This window comes from Crocodylus siamensis, chromosome 6 (genome assembly GCF_052110815.1).
Source record: "Crocodylus siamensis isolate JL-2025a chromosome 6, ASM5211081v1, whole genome shotgun sequence".
Classification (NCBI taxonomy): domain Eukaryota; kingdom Metazoa; phylum Chordata; order Crocodylia; family Crocodylidae; genus Crocodylus; species Crocodylus siamensis.
The window spans coordinates 39,184,578-39,203,805 of record NC_143400.1 but is presented as its reverse complement, the minus strand read 5'-3'; the positions used below and the strand labels follow the sequence as shown (position 1 = coordinate 39,203,805).

General features: G+C 43.0%; 1 protein-coding gene across 2 annotated transcripts in view; it reads right to left on the bottom strand.

Moving 5' to 3' along the window:
• Window positions 1–279: 279 nt before the first annotated feature.
• PPP2R2A (protein phosphatase 2 regulatory subunit Balpha) overlaps window positions 280–19,228 on the bottom strand; it is a 66,567-nt gene continuing 47,618 nt past the window's right edge. For both annotated transcript variants that reach the window (XM_090054456.1, XM_090054455.1), the window contains exons 3-10: window positions 18,789–18,886; window positions 9,555–9,720; window positions 8,458–8,570; window positions 5,566–5,743; window positions 4,546–4,710; window positions 3,401–3,570; window positions 2,887–2,978; window positions 280–1,266 (exon numbers count right to left, since the gene is read on the bottom strand). In XM_090054456.1, coding sequence (XP_089910582.1) covers window positions 987–1,266; window positions 2,887–2,978; window positions 3,401–3,570; window positions 4,546–4,710; window positions 5,566–5,743; window positions 8,458–8,570; window positions 9,555–9,720; window positions 18,789–18,886 — 1,262 coding nt within the window. In that variant the 3' untranslated portion in view covers window positions 280–986. The remainder of the gene's footprint in view (window positions 1,267–2,886; window positions 2,979–3,400; window positions 3,571–4,545; window positions 4,711–5,565; window positions 5,744–8,457; window positions 8,571–9,554; window positions 9,721–18,788; window positions 18,887–19,228) is intronic.

Genomic DNA, 19,228 nt, shown 5'->3' with positions numbered 1-19,228 from the left:
ATTTGGCAGCATGAAGTTGTTGGGGGTTTTTTTTGTTTTAATACAAGTGGTAAACAAACAAAAGTTAAAATTATAATTTTCATACATGAATTAATTCAAACAATTGTGAATAACCATCTTCTCTCCCCCCCCCGAAAAATAATTCATACTGGTTAAAATCATTACCAAAAAAAAAAAAAACCCCCAAAAAAACCCAGAACACATCATTTTATTTTCATGCATCTAAGGTAAAACACAGAATATCTGTATAAAGAGGTAGATTTAAAAAAGAAAAACAGATTCTCCATTCTTTGTCACTTTTATTCAGTAGTTTTGTTTCCTTATTTTTTTGTTTTTGGTGCCAGACACGGCAAGGAGTGATTACAGTCAACTGTTTATTAAAACATTTGTTCTCAACACAGACCCCCTTTACCACTGACCCCAAACTGACCCATTTCATGTGCTTTGTTTTGTTTTTTCCTATACACCACCACCAGGGCTGGGTGGAGGGGGATGAAAGGGAAAAAAGGGGAGTCCAGGAGGTCAGAAGGAGGAATGCTACAAGCCACAGCAAGAATGAGCTGTATTTAATAAAAAAAAGGGCCACAAATGATACAGTAATGAGGTTACACAATTAAATCCCATAGCATAACTGAAGGCTTTCCCTGTGTGTTTGACTTCATCACAATGGAAGGCATAAAAAGTGGAGTAAACCAATGTTGATACAGTCCAATCTAGTCCATTAGGCAAGATGGTGCAAGTAGTCATTAAATTACAAAGTGCCCTACCCTCACCTAAATGGCTAGCAGACATGGGGAAAAACAGTGATGGATCAACAGAGCTTCCTCCATGTAGCTATCAAAATGTGTTGTCATATGGCACATTTTTAAACACTGGAAAGGGGTGCCACAATGGACCTCTCTCATTCTTTCGTTTACAGGTACAAATGCTAGATTCAACTATCTCAACTATGCAGGAAGTGGACTCTTCTGTTAGGAATGCCAACCCTAATTCATCTTGTCCTGAAATATATACAAGTTGTTTGTAGTAGCTACAGCAATGATATTTTCCTTGGGATGCCAGGCTGTATGGAGTATCTTCTTGTTGAAGTCTAGGCTGTCAACACTAATTTCATCCTTCTTCCGTTTGCCACTTGCACAGACTTTGCGCGGCTTCAAAACAGTGCGGGGTTTATTGTTTTCCCGTGACGCTTCTAAGGTGATGTCTCGCTTTGTGTTTCTGTCAAACATTCTGAAGAAGTTGTTGTAAGATCCTGTCATGACAACACTATCAACGAGGGAGGAAAAATAACAATTAAGAAAGGAACAATGGCAAGGGCAAAGGACTGTATTACAATATCACCCAGAAGCCCCAGCTGGGATTGGGTTTCCACATGCAAAGAGAAAACACATTTCTAGCCCTAACAGCTTACACTCCAAATAGAGAAGGCAAGTGGCTACCATATGATCCACAGGGAGAGTTTGACAAAGTTGGGAACTTAACAGCTTATCTATCTCCCCAACTCCCAGTCCAACACCTTAACCACAAGAACACAAAATACTGCCTTCCCATCCCATGTTCTGGCCATTTTGCCACTTTTGGGCTTCCAACAGTAAGGAAACAAGCACTGATCATTGTGGGCCTGATCCTGTAAAAGTCATCATCTTACAAGACTAAGGCCTTAGCCTCAAATAGAATTCCACTTGCCTGAACACATCTCTCCCCGAAAAAGCCAAAAAAAGCTACAGGTAGAGTGCAAATTTGAACACACAACCAATCATTAATTTAATTTGTTGTTCTTGCCATGTAAGTCTGTCACTGACTTATGAAGTAACCATACCATTTAGAAGAATACAAAACTCTAGCTGTACCAAAAGGTTTCCTAACCAATTAGCATTCCATATTCCTAGCCCTACACAAATCACCATGTCAGAAAAACATTAGCTAATTTCTAAAAATGTAACCAGCATTTAAATGCAATACTGCCTTACTGCTCAAGGCATTTAAATGCAATACTGCCCTACTGCTCCATAAAAAGATGACTTGTTTCATACTTTGAGACCCAAACACTGAGTGGCTGTGAGCCAATTCTATGAGGTGCTCCACACATCACAAAAAACTTGACCCCTAAGGCAACCCAAAACCAGGTGGCTAGGATTGCCCAAGTTTAGAAACTAACTTCTCCCCATTTTCCAACATAACCTCTTAGGGGACAGCCATCTGAAGACCTTCTCACACTGAAACACCGAGATTTTTAACAAGGCAAACAAATTTAAAAGATACCCAGGATATTTGGTAATGAGATACTCTGTTAATAGCATCACACATATGGGACACAGTGAGCTGGCTCCCATTTTACAAAAGAGCAGTTAAAGCACAAACAGTACTCAAACAACTGCTATATTCTCAGTGGTATAACTGAGTGGTTAGCCGGCTTTAAGAAAGTAAGCTTGAAAATTCATGAAGAAACAGAATTCCTAGAGAGCTCTGTTTACTTTCCTCTCTTGACAAAAAGACAGATTTTAAAATAAAAAAACCCTAGCATAGCTTCCAAAATACACTCTGTGTCCTGTAGAACAAAATATGGCCCCCCACTGTGAAGAACATTCAAGAAGTCCATCCAGCAATTGGTCTGCATAAGCAAACTTTCATTCCCATAGAGATCAGATTGCAAGACTGGGGCCTATATGAAGACACTGTATGGACACAAAAGACAAAACCAGAAAGGAAAGCTCGTTATTAGGAACAAGCATACATAACTTTAGCTTTTAAAACCGCAAAACAGAAGCGTCTGTATTTGGACTGCCTCATGTCAGAAGGGAAATGTAGCCCCTACTTACCCTCAAAGCTACAAGTTTCAATATGTACATTTTTTTTTTTTTTTTAAAAAAAGGAAGTTACACTTGCCTATCTGATCCATTCCAACAGCACTCAAATTTGTCAAAAATGCAGTCATTCTCATACAGTGAACAAAGTTTACTTCTGAGGTATTCATGCACCTGGAGGAAAAACAACAAGCACACCAACACAAAAGCGTCAATCAGATGTATTCAATATCTATTTTCAAGAACATGATTTTTTTCTATTAATGTTACTAAGTAATCTTAAGGAGTTATGAACTTAGGTCTTTCACTTGGCATTGTGAAGCTACCTCACGAGTGAGATGTCAAAGCACCTTCTGAGTTCCATGTTCAGGAGGAAGTGCATTTTACGTGCCCAAGAGCTCTAGTTTTTTGTACGTCTTTTTACATGTCCAAACATCAGTCTTGACCCTACAGTCATACTGCAAGGGAAAAAACTGTGCATCTCTATATAAAATGTGGGGGTGTTGGTATGCCAAGTTCCAACTGCTGCATAATGGCCACATGCAACACATTAAATTATTTCAGCGTTCGCAATACCATTGTATGAAACAGAATACCTGGTATGTTTCCACAGGTCTGTTTTCCATATTTAAATCCCAGATCTTAACTGATAGATAATCTCTAGTCATCATATATCGACCGCTGTGGCTGAATTTGACATCAGATATGGAAGAGATGATTTCAGAGAAAAAAGATCTGTTGCTAGGGTCTTCTGGTTCTTCAAACACTGGTAGGAAGAAACAGGCATGATGAGTGGCACAATACATCTTCTCTAAAATGTTATGCACTATGCAGTGTGGAACATCAACAAAAACTAACTGGTATATGCATATTGGAAACATTTCAAATGGTTTTGGGTCAGTATTTTACGTGAATTGACTGATGAGTAATCTCCCATTTCCCAGTAAAGCATACCCCTAGTTTCAGATGGCTTGCTTGGTAACACAGGAGGTGCTGCTAAATGACCAGATGAACAGAACTGATCACCATAAAGTATGCTGCCAAAGACATCTTAAATGTGTATAAACAGCTATGTACAGTATTTACTACTTTTATTTGTGGTAAAGAAAAGTGTCAAGTATCAGCAAGTAATTGTGTGATACCAACAATGCTTGATACATTAAGACATTAGATGTAAGATTGCTGGACTATGGAAATCCATCTCTTAAGTATAGGATGGATGTCCCTTCCAATCCAGGGTATACCCAACAAAAGTGATTAGATGCTTATAATGCAGTGGCTGTAGCAAGCAAAATAGCTTGCTACCATCATGTGCAATCTCTCACAACAGTAAAGTTCTGCAAATGTACTGACTATCCTGAAGCAAAAAATTTATTGGAACAGAGCCACTTACAGCTCAGTCCCGAATAAAATATCCAGGATGGGGCTGAAATTTGCATGCAAAGTCTCTAGCATCAATTATAGACTGGAGTTGGGATTAGCTAGTTCTAAACCTCTCAGCCAGCCAGCCCCCATGACATTTATGTTACTTTAACATATTTCTGTTTTCGTTCAATTAGAAAGGTAACCCTCCAACACCTATTAAGGTTTTAAATGAATTTTCTCAAGTTCATTAAACAGGCAATTTATTAATAGAGCTTTAGTTTACTGTAATTGATGCTTAGCTTACTTCAGTAGCGAGATGCTAAACACTTAAAAAGGAAAGGAAAAGAAATCAGCAACCATGGCAAGTAAAACTCACATTTTGAATGTCTGTCACAGAGTGCTGACGCTCTCATGTCGCACAGACGGATTGTTCCTTTACTGCTGCTGTATACAAACGTGTTACAGCTATTTGGGTGGAACTCAGCAGCTGTTATGACCTCTGTCAGCTCTTCCATATTGGCAGGCTTTATATCTACAATATCTAGAAAGCATTCATTAAGGTATGTTCTCTTCAATTGTTTAGTATACAATTTTCATCTATACATGTATTTACTAAGTAATCAAGAGAAGGGGAATGACTGAAACCTGGGAACAGGAACCTGGGTTCTGTCCCCAAGCTGAGCCAGAGACACCTTATGTGACTTTGAACAGTTCACAATCTCCATGTCTATTTAAAGTATTCAAAAGTGTTATTCTAATCGTCTGTAAAACTAGTCTATACACACAGGGCAACATGAACAGTCCCTTTAAAATTACTCATCTATTAGCTAGGGAACAGTAGCAAATAAACATGCTTTTAATACATAAGCTAAATGCCGAGTCAAATTTCAGAATCTAAACAAATCATTTGAAGCACATCTATTGTTTCATTTTTACTCTACAGAATATTATGTTGCCTTCTATTACTTTTACACACACCAGCTTGTGGGAAAGCTAGTGCTTTCCTACAAGAATCTGAAGTTCAGCAATTTTCTTCTCCTTCCCCACCCTAGGACCTCTGAGACCTGTAACTTGACCAGTCCCTGCTCCCTATTAAAGGGGGATGAATATACTTCATTAATACAGCTAAGTAATTATGCAAACTGCACTTATCTGAAATCCATTTAAAGCAGAGTATCCTATGATCAATCTGAATCCAATACTCCTCATGTTGCCCCAATATGATCTTGTTATCAAAATTCCTACAGCAACAACCTTTATAAATATTAGTGAGAATTACGTAAGAAAGAGAAAAAAGTGTCAAATACATAAACATGTCAAGAGAAAAAGAAGAAAATTAACAACCTCTGCTTGAACCAAAAGGGGTAAATCAAACAAAAAATGGTGAAAAAGATACTAAAACTTCTGTCTGTAATTTCTAGGTGCCAGAGATTAATCCGCAAGTCATCTGCAGATAGGTATGTTTCATAATCACTATTAATGGAGATAGAGTTGATGTGATACGTGTGAGCATTGGCAAATATCCTTCGTGGACTGGCTTCGACCATAAGATCCATGGGCCTGAATACTGGCACCTGTAATATATGAAAGGAGGCAAAAATCCAAGCTTTGTATACAATAGAGATAAATATGTATAGACATGACTGTTCTTACAGCGTACCATGAAACTACACAAGGCTAACTAACAAAGGTGATGATTCCTGGAGGGGCTTCAAGGTCCCCTGCATGACAGGCATACTGCACAATATACAGGGTATCGCAGAAAAATGTTCACGTTATTTGTCTAGTGATGGCTGGGACAGGGATCCAGATATTTTGAGTTCTGTTCTCTGCTAAGCTGTACACCTACCTTAGCCCAGGGGTGGACAAAATAATGCCTGTGGGCCATAGCTGGCCCGTCAGGCCATTTGATCCAGCCTGTGGGGCTCCTAAAAATTTAGAACATTACTATTAATTTGCCCTTGGCTTCCTGTTAAAAGGTGACAGGAGCCAGGGGCAGTAGGACTCAGGGGAAGCCATGGCAGGACCCTACAACAGCATGGCCCCACCCCTGCCTAGCAGAGGCTTCCTGCCTGGGACCATGGGGCTCTTCATGCCTCCCTGCACTGGGGTGGGAAATTCAGGTAAGAGCGGGGAGTGAGGGGGAGGCGAGAGGAGGAAGGGAGAACCGCAGGTGATTGCCCCAGTCCTTGGGACCTGCACCAGCTCCTGCTGAGTCCTGAGGTCCAGCCATGAAGCTGAAAACCATGTGGGGCAGAAGCAGGAGGCGAGTGGGCAGGAAAGTGGCGGTGGGGGGGGCAGTGGCAGCAAACAGGTATGCAGGAGCAAGGGGCTCGTATTTGTGTCCCAGGGCCAGCACTGGCGGGGCCCAGAGCGGGGTGGCAGGAGTGAGGCCTGGCAGGGATCTATGGAGTTGGGCTGGGCTGCACCAGCAGGGACAGAGGAGAGCTGACTCAGCTCCACAGAGCCCCTGCCAGCTGGGACCCTGTGCTCCTGCCGCCCCTCTCTGGGCCCTAAGGGCACTGGCCCTGGTGTACCAGTGTGGGCCTAGTGGTGCCATCCTGCTGTCGCTGGTTTCCGCCTGCTTCAGCCCCACAGTACAGGCAGGGACCAGCACGCCCAGCCACGACCTTGCACGCCCCACGCTCACCCGTCTGGGCTGAGAGGCCATAGCAGGCAACAAACTGCTGCTTAGCATAGGGGAAGCGTCCCTCCCCCTCCCAGCACTTTCTGGTGCAGCTGCTTAGAGCCTGTGTGGCTCTCCTGCGTCTCCACCGTGTCACAACTGCCTCTGGGCAACCCCATCAAGGAAGCCCAGGCAATGCAGGACATCCCTACACAGACTCCAAGGGGCTGTACCATGGTCCCAGGCAGGAAGTCTCTGCTAGGCAGAGGCGGGGGTGGGACAGGACCGGGGGGAGAGGGGGGGGTCACGCCTGGCAGTAGGACTTACGGAAAGCCATGGCAGGACCCAGGAAGCACCAGCAGTGGGAGGGGGAAAGGCTGCTTTCCCCCTGCACTGAGCAGCAGTTTATCCCATGCTGCCAGTGCTCAGCTTGGGCCCCGCACTAGTGCCAGGCTCACCCGTTGGCACTCAGCACCAGCAACACTGTGCTACTCAGCACAGTGGAAAGCAGCCCCTCCCCTCTTGCCATCGCCAGGCAGTTTTGGCTGCAGCCACCACACCAGGCTGTGGTGCAGCTCCTTCACCTCCACACTGTCACTGCTGCCATACTGGGCAGCCCAGAGGTGGCAGTAAAGGAACTTCAGGGCAAGTTGGCACAGCACAGGCTCCAGGCAGCCGCAGCAAAAACTGCCAGGTGACAGTGAGGGGACGGGTCTGCTTTTTACCACACTGAGCAGCAGTTTCTGCCCAGTTGCTGCTGCTCAGCCCCAATGGGCAAGCCCAGAGCTGGCACAGAGCACGCAGGGTCGTGGCTGCATGTGCTGGTTCCCACCACTGCCACTGCATGCCCAGGTACCAGGCTGGTGTAGAGCAAGTGTAGGGTGCGCTGTGGCTATAAACTGCTGGCAGTAGCAGGGAAGCGCCAGGACACCCAGGCTCTGGGCTGTTGCAGGGTGGGGGTGGGTGCTGACTAGCTCAGGGGGGTGAATGCAGGGGGCTCCCACGCACACTCCACATACCCTCAAACCCTTCCCCGCAAATCCCACAGCCACATCCTCCCCCACACACAATCACATCCCCCACAAATACCACACATACCACATCCAAGACATCCCCACAAAACCCACACCCACCCATACCCCACCACACCCCTCATACACTATACAACAGTAAGACTGCATTTTGAGCTATTATGCAATCCCTTCTACATATACAGCACAATCGCACACAAATCAGGACAAAAACATTTTTTTCAAATTAAATAAAATATATTATGGGCGTTTGATTTTTAGTATATAATTTGGTGGAGGTTTTTTCTGGTTCTAAGATGGCATACCCTCTTCCCCAAAGGAGTACTTCCAGGGCCAAGGAGAGGGACTTCTGGTGGCAAAAGTAAGAGGTTAGAAGGTGGGACTTCTGGTCCCAAGGTGGCAACCAGGGGGTGGGGCACCTGTCAAGGGGTGGGGCTACCCATGCAGCCCTCAACAGCTTGCCAAAACTTGGTAAGCAGCCCTCCACCCAAAAGAATTGCCCGCCCCTGCCTTAGCCACTTACCTCAGTCTGCCTCAGGTTCCAAACACTACAATATGGTTAATCATTAGCTGTCCTGGCAGGGGCAGAGGGAGCCCCAGAGGCATCTGAGGGCTAAAACAAGCTACTTACCCGTAGTGTTGTAACCGTAGTGGGGTCCCTATATCGCCCATCCTCTTCCTTCAAGTTATAGCCCTCTGGTCTTTTGTCCCTTTCACTGATTTTCCATAACTTTATTGTTTTATCTGAAATTAAAGCATTGTTCAAGATTAAAATAAAGAGTCTAGATGCCACTGTCTGTTCACAACATTGTTTTTAGGCTACTAATATTCATACTCCAAAGCGTCTAAAATTACCTTGCCTAGATCCCACCTAAAGAAGAGCTTAAAAGATCGTGCTTCAAGATGCATATTTATCAGATGTGAATGATACCTCAGTTTGCAGTTAACATTCAAGTGAACTGGTTAAGTAAAAAGCTCAAAAATGGGTCTAAACACTTTCTGTACCAGTCCAGCTATTTTACTGTGTATTAGTGTCATCGCATGGTTTTTTAGGTGACACTTTAACACACAGTAAAAATAAGCTACTGTTCATCAAAATGCACGTATAGGATGTTATATTAGTGCAAGAATGTACTCTGTCAACATAGTTCTTTCCCACTCCTGTACAGGAATAGCATAAAGGTGCTATACAGGAGTTTGGTTATCAGAACAACATCTAAGTGGGAGGATGGGAGGCACTGCTTCAAATGGGCCAAAGTACATCTTGTGTATAGCAAAGTCCTTACACAGGCTTTGCAGGATTTTCTAAGCTTTTTAAAATATATCCTTCACACTAGTTCAATCCACTCCACAAAATTTTGTTACTGTTAAAAACATTCTGAATGCCTAGAGATAGTTAAGCCAAGCATAAATTAATTATGTGTAAACTGATATTTAATAACTGTCATCCTTACTGACCTAAGTTGATCTCAACAGGACCTGGCAGAAACTCTCCTCCTAACATAAAGCATCTCATACATAGACTGGAGTCATAATTTTTTAAGATTTTAAGTTAAAAAAAGCCACATTTATGTTTGGGAGAGCTGAGCATGCCATAAAAGCAGCAAGGAGAAATAAATAGTAGGGCTTTGTATGGGGACATAGAATGAACATTCACAGGCTCCATGTATACATTTTGAAATTTTTTTAAAATAAAAAAACAAACAAACAAACAAAAAAAACCCTTACCATTTGTAGATAATAAAAACTGAGCAGCATTTTTCTGGGGTAACCACCTAATTTTGTTGATTTTTTCTTCAATTTCTAAACTTTTCAAGTAGTCAAACTCTGGTTCATGGCTTTGAAAGGTACTGTAAACATTATATTCTCCTCTGCTGTGAGCCTGGGTTTTGTTCTTTACAAGAAAAAAAAAGGGGGGGGGGCCAGACAGAGAGAAAAAAAAAATTGTTTCAGAAAATTGGTTGACCAAGATACACGGCACGTACAATGGGCGCATCTACACAAGATGCTGTACTGTGGAGCTGACTAATTAGTTCCTCAGTAAAGAGTCACTGTCTACACATGCAGCACTATTAAGCCACAGTAAACTAATTAACTCTGCTGTAGGATAGTGCTGCCTGATAAGTACTGTCCTACAGCAGAGTAGCTACATGTGGCCAAATGCACGTGTAGACAGTGATGGGGCTCCGGCACAAGGATGTTACAGTGCAGATGCTGCCGGCCAGCTAGCCCCACACTATAGTACCCTCATGCCCCAGCCAGCCCCTCCACAGTATATCCACCCAGGGGAGAGCAGCTCCAGGCTGGCAGGCTGGCACCCCAGGCCCTCTGCCAGCCAAGGCTATGCTGCCCCAGCCCAACCTGCCATGGTTCTGGGTATACATGTAAATGCTGTGCCTGGGAGCAATAAATTCTGGTGCGAACTACACCAGAGTTTATTGTGTGAAATTAATACGTGTAGAGACATCCAATGCGTACTAATATAACAGGCGAGGGTTAAACGCAAAACGTACCTACACTGGAGTCTGATGGTCAGACTATTTGTCTTTACCCATCTTTGTGTAGAAACCCAGAGACCACAGAGATATCCCATTTTTCCAAATCTGTAGAATGGATGCCATAGGATTTATCCACCTTAAAAGGCTTCTGAGACTCTCAGATTCAAGACCCTTACATGGGCATTGTTGCTTTTGATGCTCCAGAAAGACAGTTAGGCTTGTAAAACTGTGACTTAACCCCCACCCCCTTTTATTCCCATTTACCGCCTCCATTTTTTGTTTCCAAGTAATCACCATGTATAATTTGAGAATAATCCTTTCAATCATCTGAATTACTAAATAGTTATTTAAAAAAAAAGTCAGCCTCCATGCCACTATAGCAACTTGAAAAAACCCCCAAAAACTTCAAGATGACTTATGTGCAGAATGCCAGAAGTCCTTAAACATATACAAATGCTTTAATACTTCTGTAACAGGACTAAAATCCCACCAGACCCCTACAGTTGGTCATCTCCTCAGAAATAAAACCTGCAAACCATGGGGAAGATTAGCCTGCTACATTACAAGTTGCTGGAATGTCAAACACAACCAATGTACAAGCCAGAAGAGAAGATCTGTTTGTGTGAATTAGCTTCTCAGTTTCTTACTGGTCCCAATTCCTGTTCTAAAGATTCCTTGCTCCCCTTTCATAAAGCTGCCCTAGGAAAAAAAAAAAATACAGTAAGGCTCCTCCTACCTCTAGCCTAAACAGGTTTACTATTTAAGTCAGAGATGCGATTGAGAGCTGGTCAGGCCTCCTCTCAGATGGTAAAGCAACTTGGAATAATGTGAAGCATCAAGTCTTATGCAGATTCTGCTCTCCCTGCTGAAACTCATGCCTCAGGCAACAATTTCTTAAACCTATTCTTGTATTGAGGACCTTGTTCTTCAACTGCCACTGTAGGGATGGGAACCAGGGAGCAACTGGCACAGTTTCAAAAACAATCATTGTGTAGACCCTCATTTTGTGGAAACTGTCCGAAGTTTTATTTTATTTTCTTACATGCGTCTGTAATCCCACCCACTTCCAGAGGGTGCAGCCACCCCCCTCCTCTGCCAGCAGCTGTCATGCTTTTGGCATGATGAGCTCTCAACCAGTGAACTTGTTACTCCCTTCCTATTGAGCGACTCCACTGTTGCCCAGATTTTTCCCCCTTTGCCTCACCCCAAAATACCTTCTAGAACAATCACTGCTGGCCCCATAATTATTTCATTTTTGTAAAGCTTTCCTCATGCATGTTACGCTTATAATTTAAGGGAAGGCTGGACCTTTTTTTGTTCAGACTATAGCCACAAGCATCAAAAGAAATGCCTTAAAAATAAAATTTTACATCAGAGTATTGTGCCACACCTATAGTTTATTCTGGCTTTTGTAGAAAGAAGGAACTTAGTGCTGTGTGTCAAGTGGATAAAGTATTATTTCCTCTCTCGGGGTTCTGTCATATTGGCTTGCTTTCATGTGATAAACAGATGCCACATTCCAACAGAGACGGCAGCATTTCAGTGGGTACATGAGGTTACACAGGCATATGCAACTATATACATGGATCATATCCACTATACACGTACAATTTGTAAAGCATTTTCGAATAACCTATGCTTACGTGAACTAATACAACAGTTCTTCTGTAGATAACCTCTTCTTCTTTAGATTTATTATATACACAGGTCCACATGCACCAAGCATCTCTAACCAAAGATGCCAGGTGTTATAGTGAGTTTTACTTTATTTTTTTAATCGATTTTCATAATGCATTATGTATTGTATAAATACATGCACTCAAACCTCTACTGCGAGTTTTGTGCTACTGGCCATCTCACTGGTGCTCAGAGTGCAATTCTGGAGCACAAAGCAAATTTATCTACAGGTGTTTTCAGCCTTTTTTAACAAGTGTACCCCTTCTGTCTCAGTTTCAGCTCATGTACCCCTTTATATTAAAATTATTTGGGGGGGAGGGGCTGAGCATGTGTGCCCCCAGCAGGCAAGTCTGTGGGGGAGGGGAAATTATGGGGGGAGGCAGATCAAGGCCCCCCCGCAAGTAAGGGAGTGAGTGGGACACAGACAGGGGCAGGGGCTGGTGTGAATAGGGTCTCAGCTGGGCTGGGTCATGGGACATGAAAATCGGAGCTGAGCAGCAAATCCAGGGGGCGGGGGGCTCCCACCACTGCACACACCCCGATGGAGGCCCAGGGAGCACATGCCCCCCTTCCCCCAATCTGTGCATGAGGCAAAGTTGGCTGCACTAGGCTTTGCATGCTGCTGCAGCTGCCCCAGGAGTGATGCAATGCCACGTGCATCCCGCCACCAGGCAGGCAGGGGGCAGGGCATGGTGCAGCCCAGCAGCAGGATGCACATGACACTGCACTGCTCCCAGGACAGCTGCAGTGGTGCACAAAGCCCAGTGCACAGCAGCAGCTGCCTCCGCCCCATGCACAGATCGGGGGTCTGGGAGGAGCACGTGGCCCTCAGGCCTTCACCAGGGTGCATGCAGCAGTGGGAGCCCCCCCACTTGCCCTACCATCTTTTTAAGTATCCTTAGGGGTAGGTGTACCCCTGTTAACAACCACTGATCTATACCGTTCAAATAAAACTGAAGCACTATTTCCATTCTACAGATGGGAGAAAGCAAGATAAAGATGCAGACCAAATTATACCAAAATCAGCATCACCAGAGCCATAGTAAGTTGTGTGCGTCTACTTTGTCCCACGGAAGGCGGAAGCTAAACCAGGGCTGTATGCCCCTGAATGAAACAACTGCCAAGGTTAGCTGTCACTAGTGGATGCAAGAAACAGTTAAGACTAATCAACAAATGCATACTATGTCCCTTTAGCCCCCAACTCAGTATAATTTGTCTATCTTAATGACACACACTTAATGACTTGCCCAAGGCAAAAAGACAATTTGTGTAGAGCTGGGAAAGGTATCTAAATCTCCTGAGGCACAACCCAATTTCTTAATAAGCTAAAAGACGAGACCTTTTCCAGGACTCCTGATTTTCTGAGAGGGTGAGATCCAAATCCTACAAGCTCCATTTTTGGAGTTTTCACTGCCCCCCAAGCCCATGAATCCCAACGCAGGAAGACTCTGGCAGCAGCTGCTCAGAGCCTGGGCTGGCAGTGGGGTGACAAGCAAAATGGCCTTGCATGCCACACTTGGCACACGTAACAGGGGTTGCTGACCCCTGCTCTAGGATTGTGTGCGCCAGACTGAGTTGGCCCCCATCCCAATCGCAGAGGGGTTAGGCTGCTCTAGGAACATGGGATGAGGCAGCATGATCAGGGCAGGGTGTGCAAGGGTGCCCCTAGGGCCCAGCCACTGCCGCTGAGCTGCCTAGTGGGGCAGGATGCTGTGGCCACCAAGGCTCTGGTGCCTACCAGATGGGACTCACCCTTAAGGGAATAGGGAACAGCTTCCCACTTTGGGCCAGGAATGCAACCCTGAAAATTTAAACTACTGCACAACCCCGCCCTCTCAAAAACACCCTGAGAACAATAAAAAGATGAAAATAAAAACTGATTTATCAAATTCTGCCACGCCTAAATATACTACTATACATCAAAAGATTACAGTATAGAACTATAGTAATCCACCATATAGTTGAGCTTCACCTTCTTAAATAGAATCTCTGTTCAGTCCTTTAGTTAGGCAAGAAAAGGTCATTAAAAGACTGAAGTAAGGACATCCAAAATGTTGTGTTATAAAGTCCAAGCAAACAAATGCTGCTATCTATGAAGTTTTTTGTCCCAAGTAAAAGTCAAGTAAACCCCACTAGATGGCACCAACTGACCAAAGCGATTTATTTGCCAAAGACAATTTCAGATGTTGAACAAAAGTAAGTTGTCATAGGCCAGGTGTGCACCACTATGGATGCCACTATAAAAGTGACACAGACAGCTTCTGTGTGCAACATGCAGATCGCAGAGGGGAGACAGACAGCTAGGACAGAAAACAGAAAGCAAAGCAGCAAACTGGGCAGGGAGCACAGGGAAGGAAGCAAAGCAACAGATCAGGCAGGGAAAGGAGACTGGAGTGCTACTTAGGCAGAGTGCAGAGCTAATTTGTGGCACACCTGCCAAAAAGGTTGGCCCTGCACTGTCAAAGGCTGTGGGCTAAATCCTCTAGGGAAGTAGTGCGATATTTTTGAGAGTTACAAGTTTTAGAACTAAACAGAGCAAAAGTACTAGAAAACGTACTAAAGGGAAACAGCATCTTTAAGGAAGGTAAAAATGGACTCATTTTGTGATACTCAAGTCAACCTTCCCACCCCCCACCCCCAATTACATTAGTCTAAAAGTATTTTTTTTAAGTTTGGTAGACCTTTAAAACACTACTAGAGCTTTAGCTGAAGACCATTAATTAGGGAAAGAAGAAAATGTTATTTTACTTTCTCTGAAGAGAGCTGGTTTGAACACACAACTGTGCCACCAAGAATTCCCAGGGTCTAACTCCAAAACCCTCTACAACTTCTGAGTCAAATGCTCTACTTAACCTTCCTAGCCTTTAAGACGGTCCGCAGCCACCACCAGACAACGAGAGGACTAATACTTATAAAGACAAAGTCCACCTTGCAAATGTTGTATATTGCTAGCACTAAATGGATAACAAGGAGTCCTTTATCCTGTATCCTGACTAGATGCATTGCATGGGATTTTCAAGCATATTTAAGTAATTTAAGAAGTACAAGTTCCATTAGCTTTCAACAGGATGCATCCTCCTAATTCATTTAGGCCCCTTTCAAAAATTCTGCTTACTTGGTATGCTGCAACTTCTTCCCAACTGTCTCAGAACGTAAAAATCACATTTTGTAAGGTCAAATTTAGATTCTTTGCAATAACTCTCTTTGTTTGCATGCAAGATGTTTTGCAATAGTATCTGTGATGAGCAGCTTGATCTCTGGTTCTGACTGAACGGTTAGCTGCCCGACTTGTCAGCTATTAAACTAAGTAGAAAAAATCTGAACATACAGCCAAACACATCTCAGAAACTTCACTATCTGAACATAATCATCCTATTAAAATAAATACAACAGAAGTGAAAATGTTTTGCTAGTTAAAACAAATTAATCATAAGCCTCGCCAATGGCTATGCGCACACAAAAATGCAAAGACTACCTATTTTAATATGAATGCACTGACTTGCCGAAGTAGAACCATGCAAAGACAACAAGATTGACATTGACCTGCTTTATCTTTAAAGAGCTAACAAAAGCTTCCTAAATCAAGAGATTCTACATTATTCTGTTGAAGGTAAGTAAGAAGCCTACTTTATTGGATAGTCAGTCCTATTGCTCAGAATCTGGAAAAACGCTATGTGATTATTTAATCTCTAAAATAGGAAATCTGAAGTATGCAGATTTTAAATTGAGCCACAAATTAAACTGTATACCTGATACAGAGAAAGATGCCTCAAGGCAGGTCTCCTGGGGGGCAGCAGGTATCATTAGGGAAAGTGGAGCTACTGAGTATACCAACAGCATCAATTAAACAGCATGGGTGCAGGAATAGATACATAACTTGCATATGTTAGCAGCAAAAAAGAATGAAAAGTTATGAACACATGAGTATGTCAGACCAAGGTTTTTTGGGTAAACGTGATATTTCATTAGAACAACTGAATAGTTGGAAAATTGTTCTTTGCAAGCTTTCGGGCACAAGCTCTTCTTCAGGTATGGGAGGGCTGGTGTTTGACACTCCCTATGCCTGAAGAAGGGTGCTTGTGCCCAAAAGCTTGCAAAGAACAATTTTTCCAACTATTCAGTTGGTCTAATGAAAGATAACACATTTACCCAAAGAACCTTGTCTGCCTATGTCCTTAGACCAACATGACTACAACTAACATCCCTGAAACTTGGAGGGTGTTGAGTATTTTCAGGAAAATCATAAGAAAGACTGATCGATCAAGGCATCATTTCATGCAAGGTTGTTTCAAGATCACAGAAGGGACAGTCTGATAGGACAACTGTGATTCTGGAGTCAGACATTAAAGCTTGGGATAAGGCCTGGCATTTGACTCGTCAGTATTTCCAGGTGGTGTTGCCAGGAGACTGGATTACTGTGTGGACCACTTGCAGAACACAATGAGGTGCCCAGTGGCGCAAGGCTTCTTGACTTCATCTCTGATGCAGGTAGGATCACACGACAGAGGCTGAAGCTAGAGAAAGAGGTCTCAAACCAAGACAACCTCTGTGTCATTAGGGAAAGTTGAGCACTGGTGCTGTTTGCTTTGGGAGGTTGGCTTGCAAAATCAATGGATATCTTGGGCAAGCCTCATGTCTTTTGAAGGACATGCTTTCATTCAGGTGACGCAGAATTATAGTTTGTGTGCATGTAGTAAGACAGAGCAACCCAAGGAGCTGTAGCAACTCTTTGTGGATTATGTTGCCTTCCCTTGTTCACCTTCCTTCCTCCTGAGCTTCTACAATGCTTCTATTAGATGCTTCCACTGTATTAGACTACTTCAACCAAGTTGAATTAAAACCGAGCCCATGCTTCAGGGCTTCTGCTGGCTGCCTACAGAGGCCAAAACAAATTCCCCATCTCCTGAATGCCTAATCTTTGCTTTTGGGGGTTCTTCACCTCCTTTCTCTAGTATTGAGAAACACAGTATTGAAGATGGGCTACAGTGTAAGCGGGCAGGATGCACTGGTGCTTCAGCTTCAGTAGTTGGGTCTTGCTGTCCTTACAATAAACCCATCATCCAATAAAGCCTCAGGAAGGAACTTTTCCCAGAACAGATCAGCAAGGGCTGTGGGGGAGGGGAGGGGAGGGGAAGGGAAGGGAGGTGGGGTGGGGGGGGGGGGGTGCACTTATGATTTTTTCATAGCATGGAGCACAATTCACTTCTGGGTAAAATTATACTGAGATAATCCTAACCACATGGATGTCACACACCGATTGGCACCTTTTGCATGCCCTGCTCTGTTCCGTTGGCACAATAATAAAAAAACCTAGGGCTTCAAAAAACTACAGGGATCCTGTGTTTGACACGACATGTTCTAGTCCTACATTCTATATATTTCCTTCCATGTGCTCATGGTACTTAGAGTTCTGCCTTAAGACTATCACTATTGGTAATTAGTTATCACTATTAGTTGCTTTTAAGTGTTTTGTACATCTTCCAATAGATTAAATATTTCCCTTGGTCTCTGGCACAGCTTCTACAGCACAAAGCTCGTGCCATAAGTCTTCTAGTTCCCAAATCTACTACTTTTAGTACCTTGGATGAATGATGGCAGGACCAATTTATTAGTGTTTGTAAAACACTTTGAGGTAAAAAATAAAAGGCTGTATAAAAAAGGGGTATTAATGTCATTCATTTGAGAATTATTCCAAATCACCGGGCTCCATCCTTTTTCTGAATGGATCCTTCTGTACTTCAACCCTTGCGATTAATTTACCAGCGACAGTCTCACTAATCTGCGTACTGTATAATTTGTACAAAGTGACTTCTTCTCACTCCTCAGGAAAGAGTATTTTAAAATCTAAACTGCAGTGCAATTCCACTGCAAGACTATTTTTAAGAATACATTGACACTGTGAGACCCCAATGCAAATGGCAAAACAGGGTCCACTGCAATGGATTAAGCTTGTTTTTACACACCATTCCACAGAATTCAGTAATGAATCTGAAGTGAGACACAGGATGAATATTTGAAGTGCTACTTTATATGTTTAAATAATTAGCAAGCCTTTAGGCTTAAGTCGTACATGTTTCACAGATGAGGGAAAGACATCCAACAAATGAATGGTCCTGTGAGCCATGATGCCAGGGACAACCGTCTACATGAGACTTAACTTAGAGGTAATGTCTGTTGAAAGGATAATGATTTGTTAGCTAACTATAGGGCAGTAAGGATAAGCTTTGCAACAGACCTAAACATCCAAATTTCTACCACAAGCTATGAAGACAAGAGAATTAAATTAAGGCATGGGTGCCTGATGCCTCTTGACACCAGTCAGCAAGTCCGATCTCCCTCACTGTAAAAGCAGCCGCACCGCTTCCGGAGCTCCATGGCCACTTCATTTTACTTTTTGGACTAAAGTGAACTTACTAAGATCTTTAGGTTGTAAGGTGTGGCTGGAAGAAAATATCTGTTGCTAAATTACCGCGATATTTGCTTGTAAAGAAAGTAACACTGACATAACCTTAAAGTAGCCTTTTCTGATTGATATCAAAGTGGAAAGGGACATTTTAGGTCTCTCACACATTTCAGGCCAATCCTCATTTCTCAGCTAATCCTTAACACAGGTTTTAGTGCATCTTCAAAGGGCAACCATCTGTGCCTAATAACCATTCGAAGGGGCTCCCCATAAGTGGCTCTACAAGTGGACATTTTGCATACAACCTGTTACATACTTCTAAGGTCTTTTGAGGATAAAGGGGAAGGATTTTAACATTACTCATTTTAAGCCATTGGTACTTACCTCCTGCTCCTGTTGAAAGATGACAACTCTACCTCCTTTGTCTCCTGTTGCTAGTAATTCTCCAGAATGGTTAAATTCTACCGTAGAAATTATATCCGCTGCATAATCAAAAAAAGAAAAACAGAAGAACCCGTAAGTTATTATTTCATCTATTTCCAAAGAGTCAAGAAGGTATAAATAACTAGGTAAGAACCAACTTTTCTGAAAATGAATCCTGTCAAGTTAATCTCATTTTTATGAGAGAGAAAATGCTTTGGTAAAATTATACACTACAGGCAAATATCCAGAACTGCTTGCTCTTACAAGAAAAATGGCCAGGAACAGCGATTTTTCTAACCAACCACAGAACAGCAAAGCATCTTTGGAGTAACTAAAAACCAATTCCTCCTCATCCACGGGACAAAAAATGTTAGCAATCCAGGTTCAGTGATATTCACTAC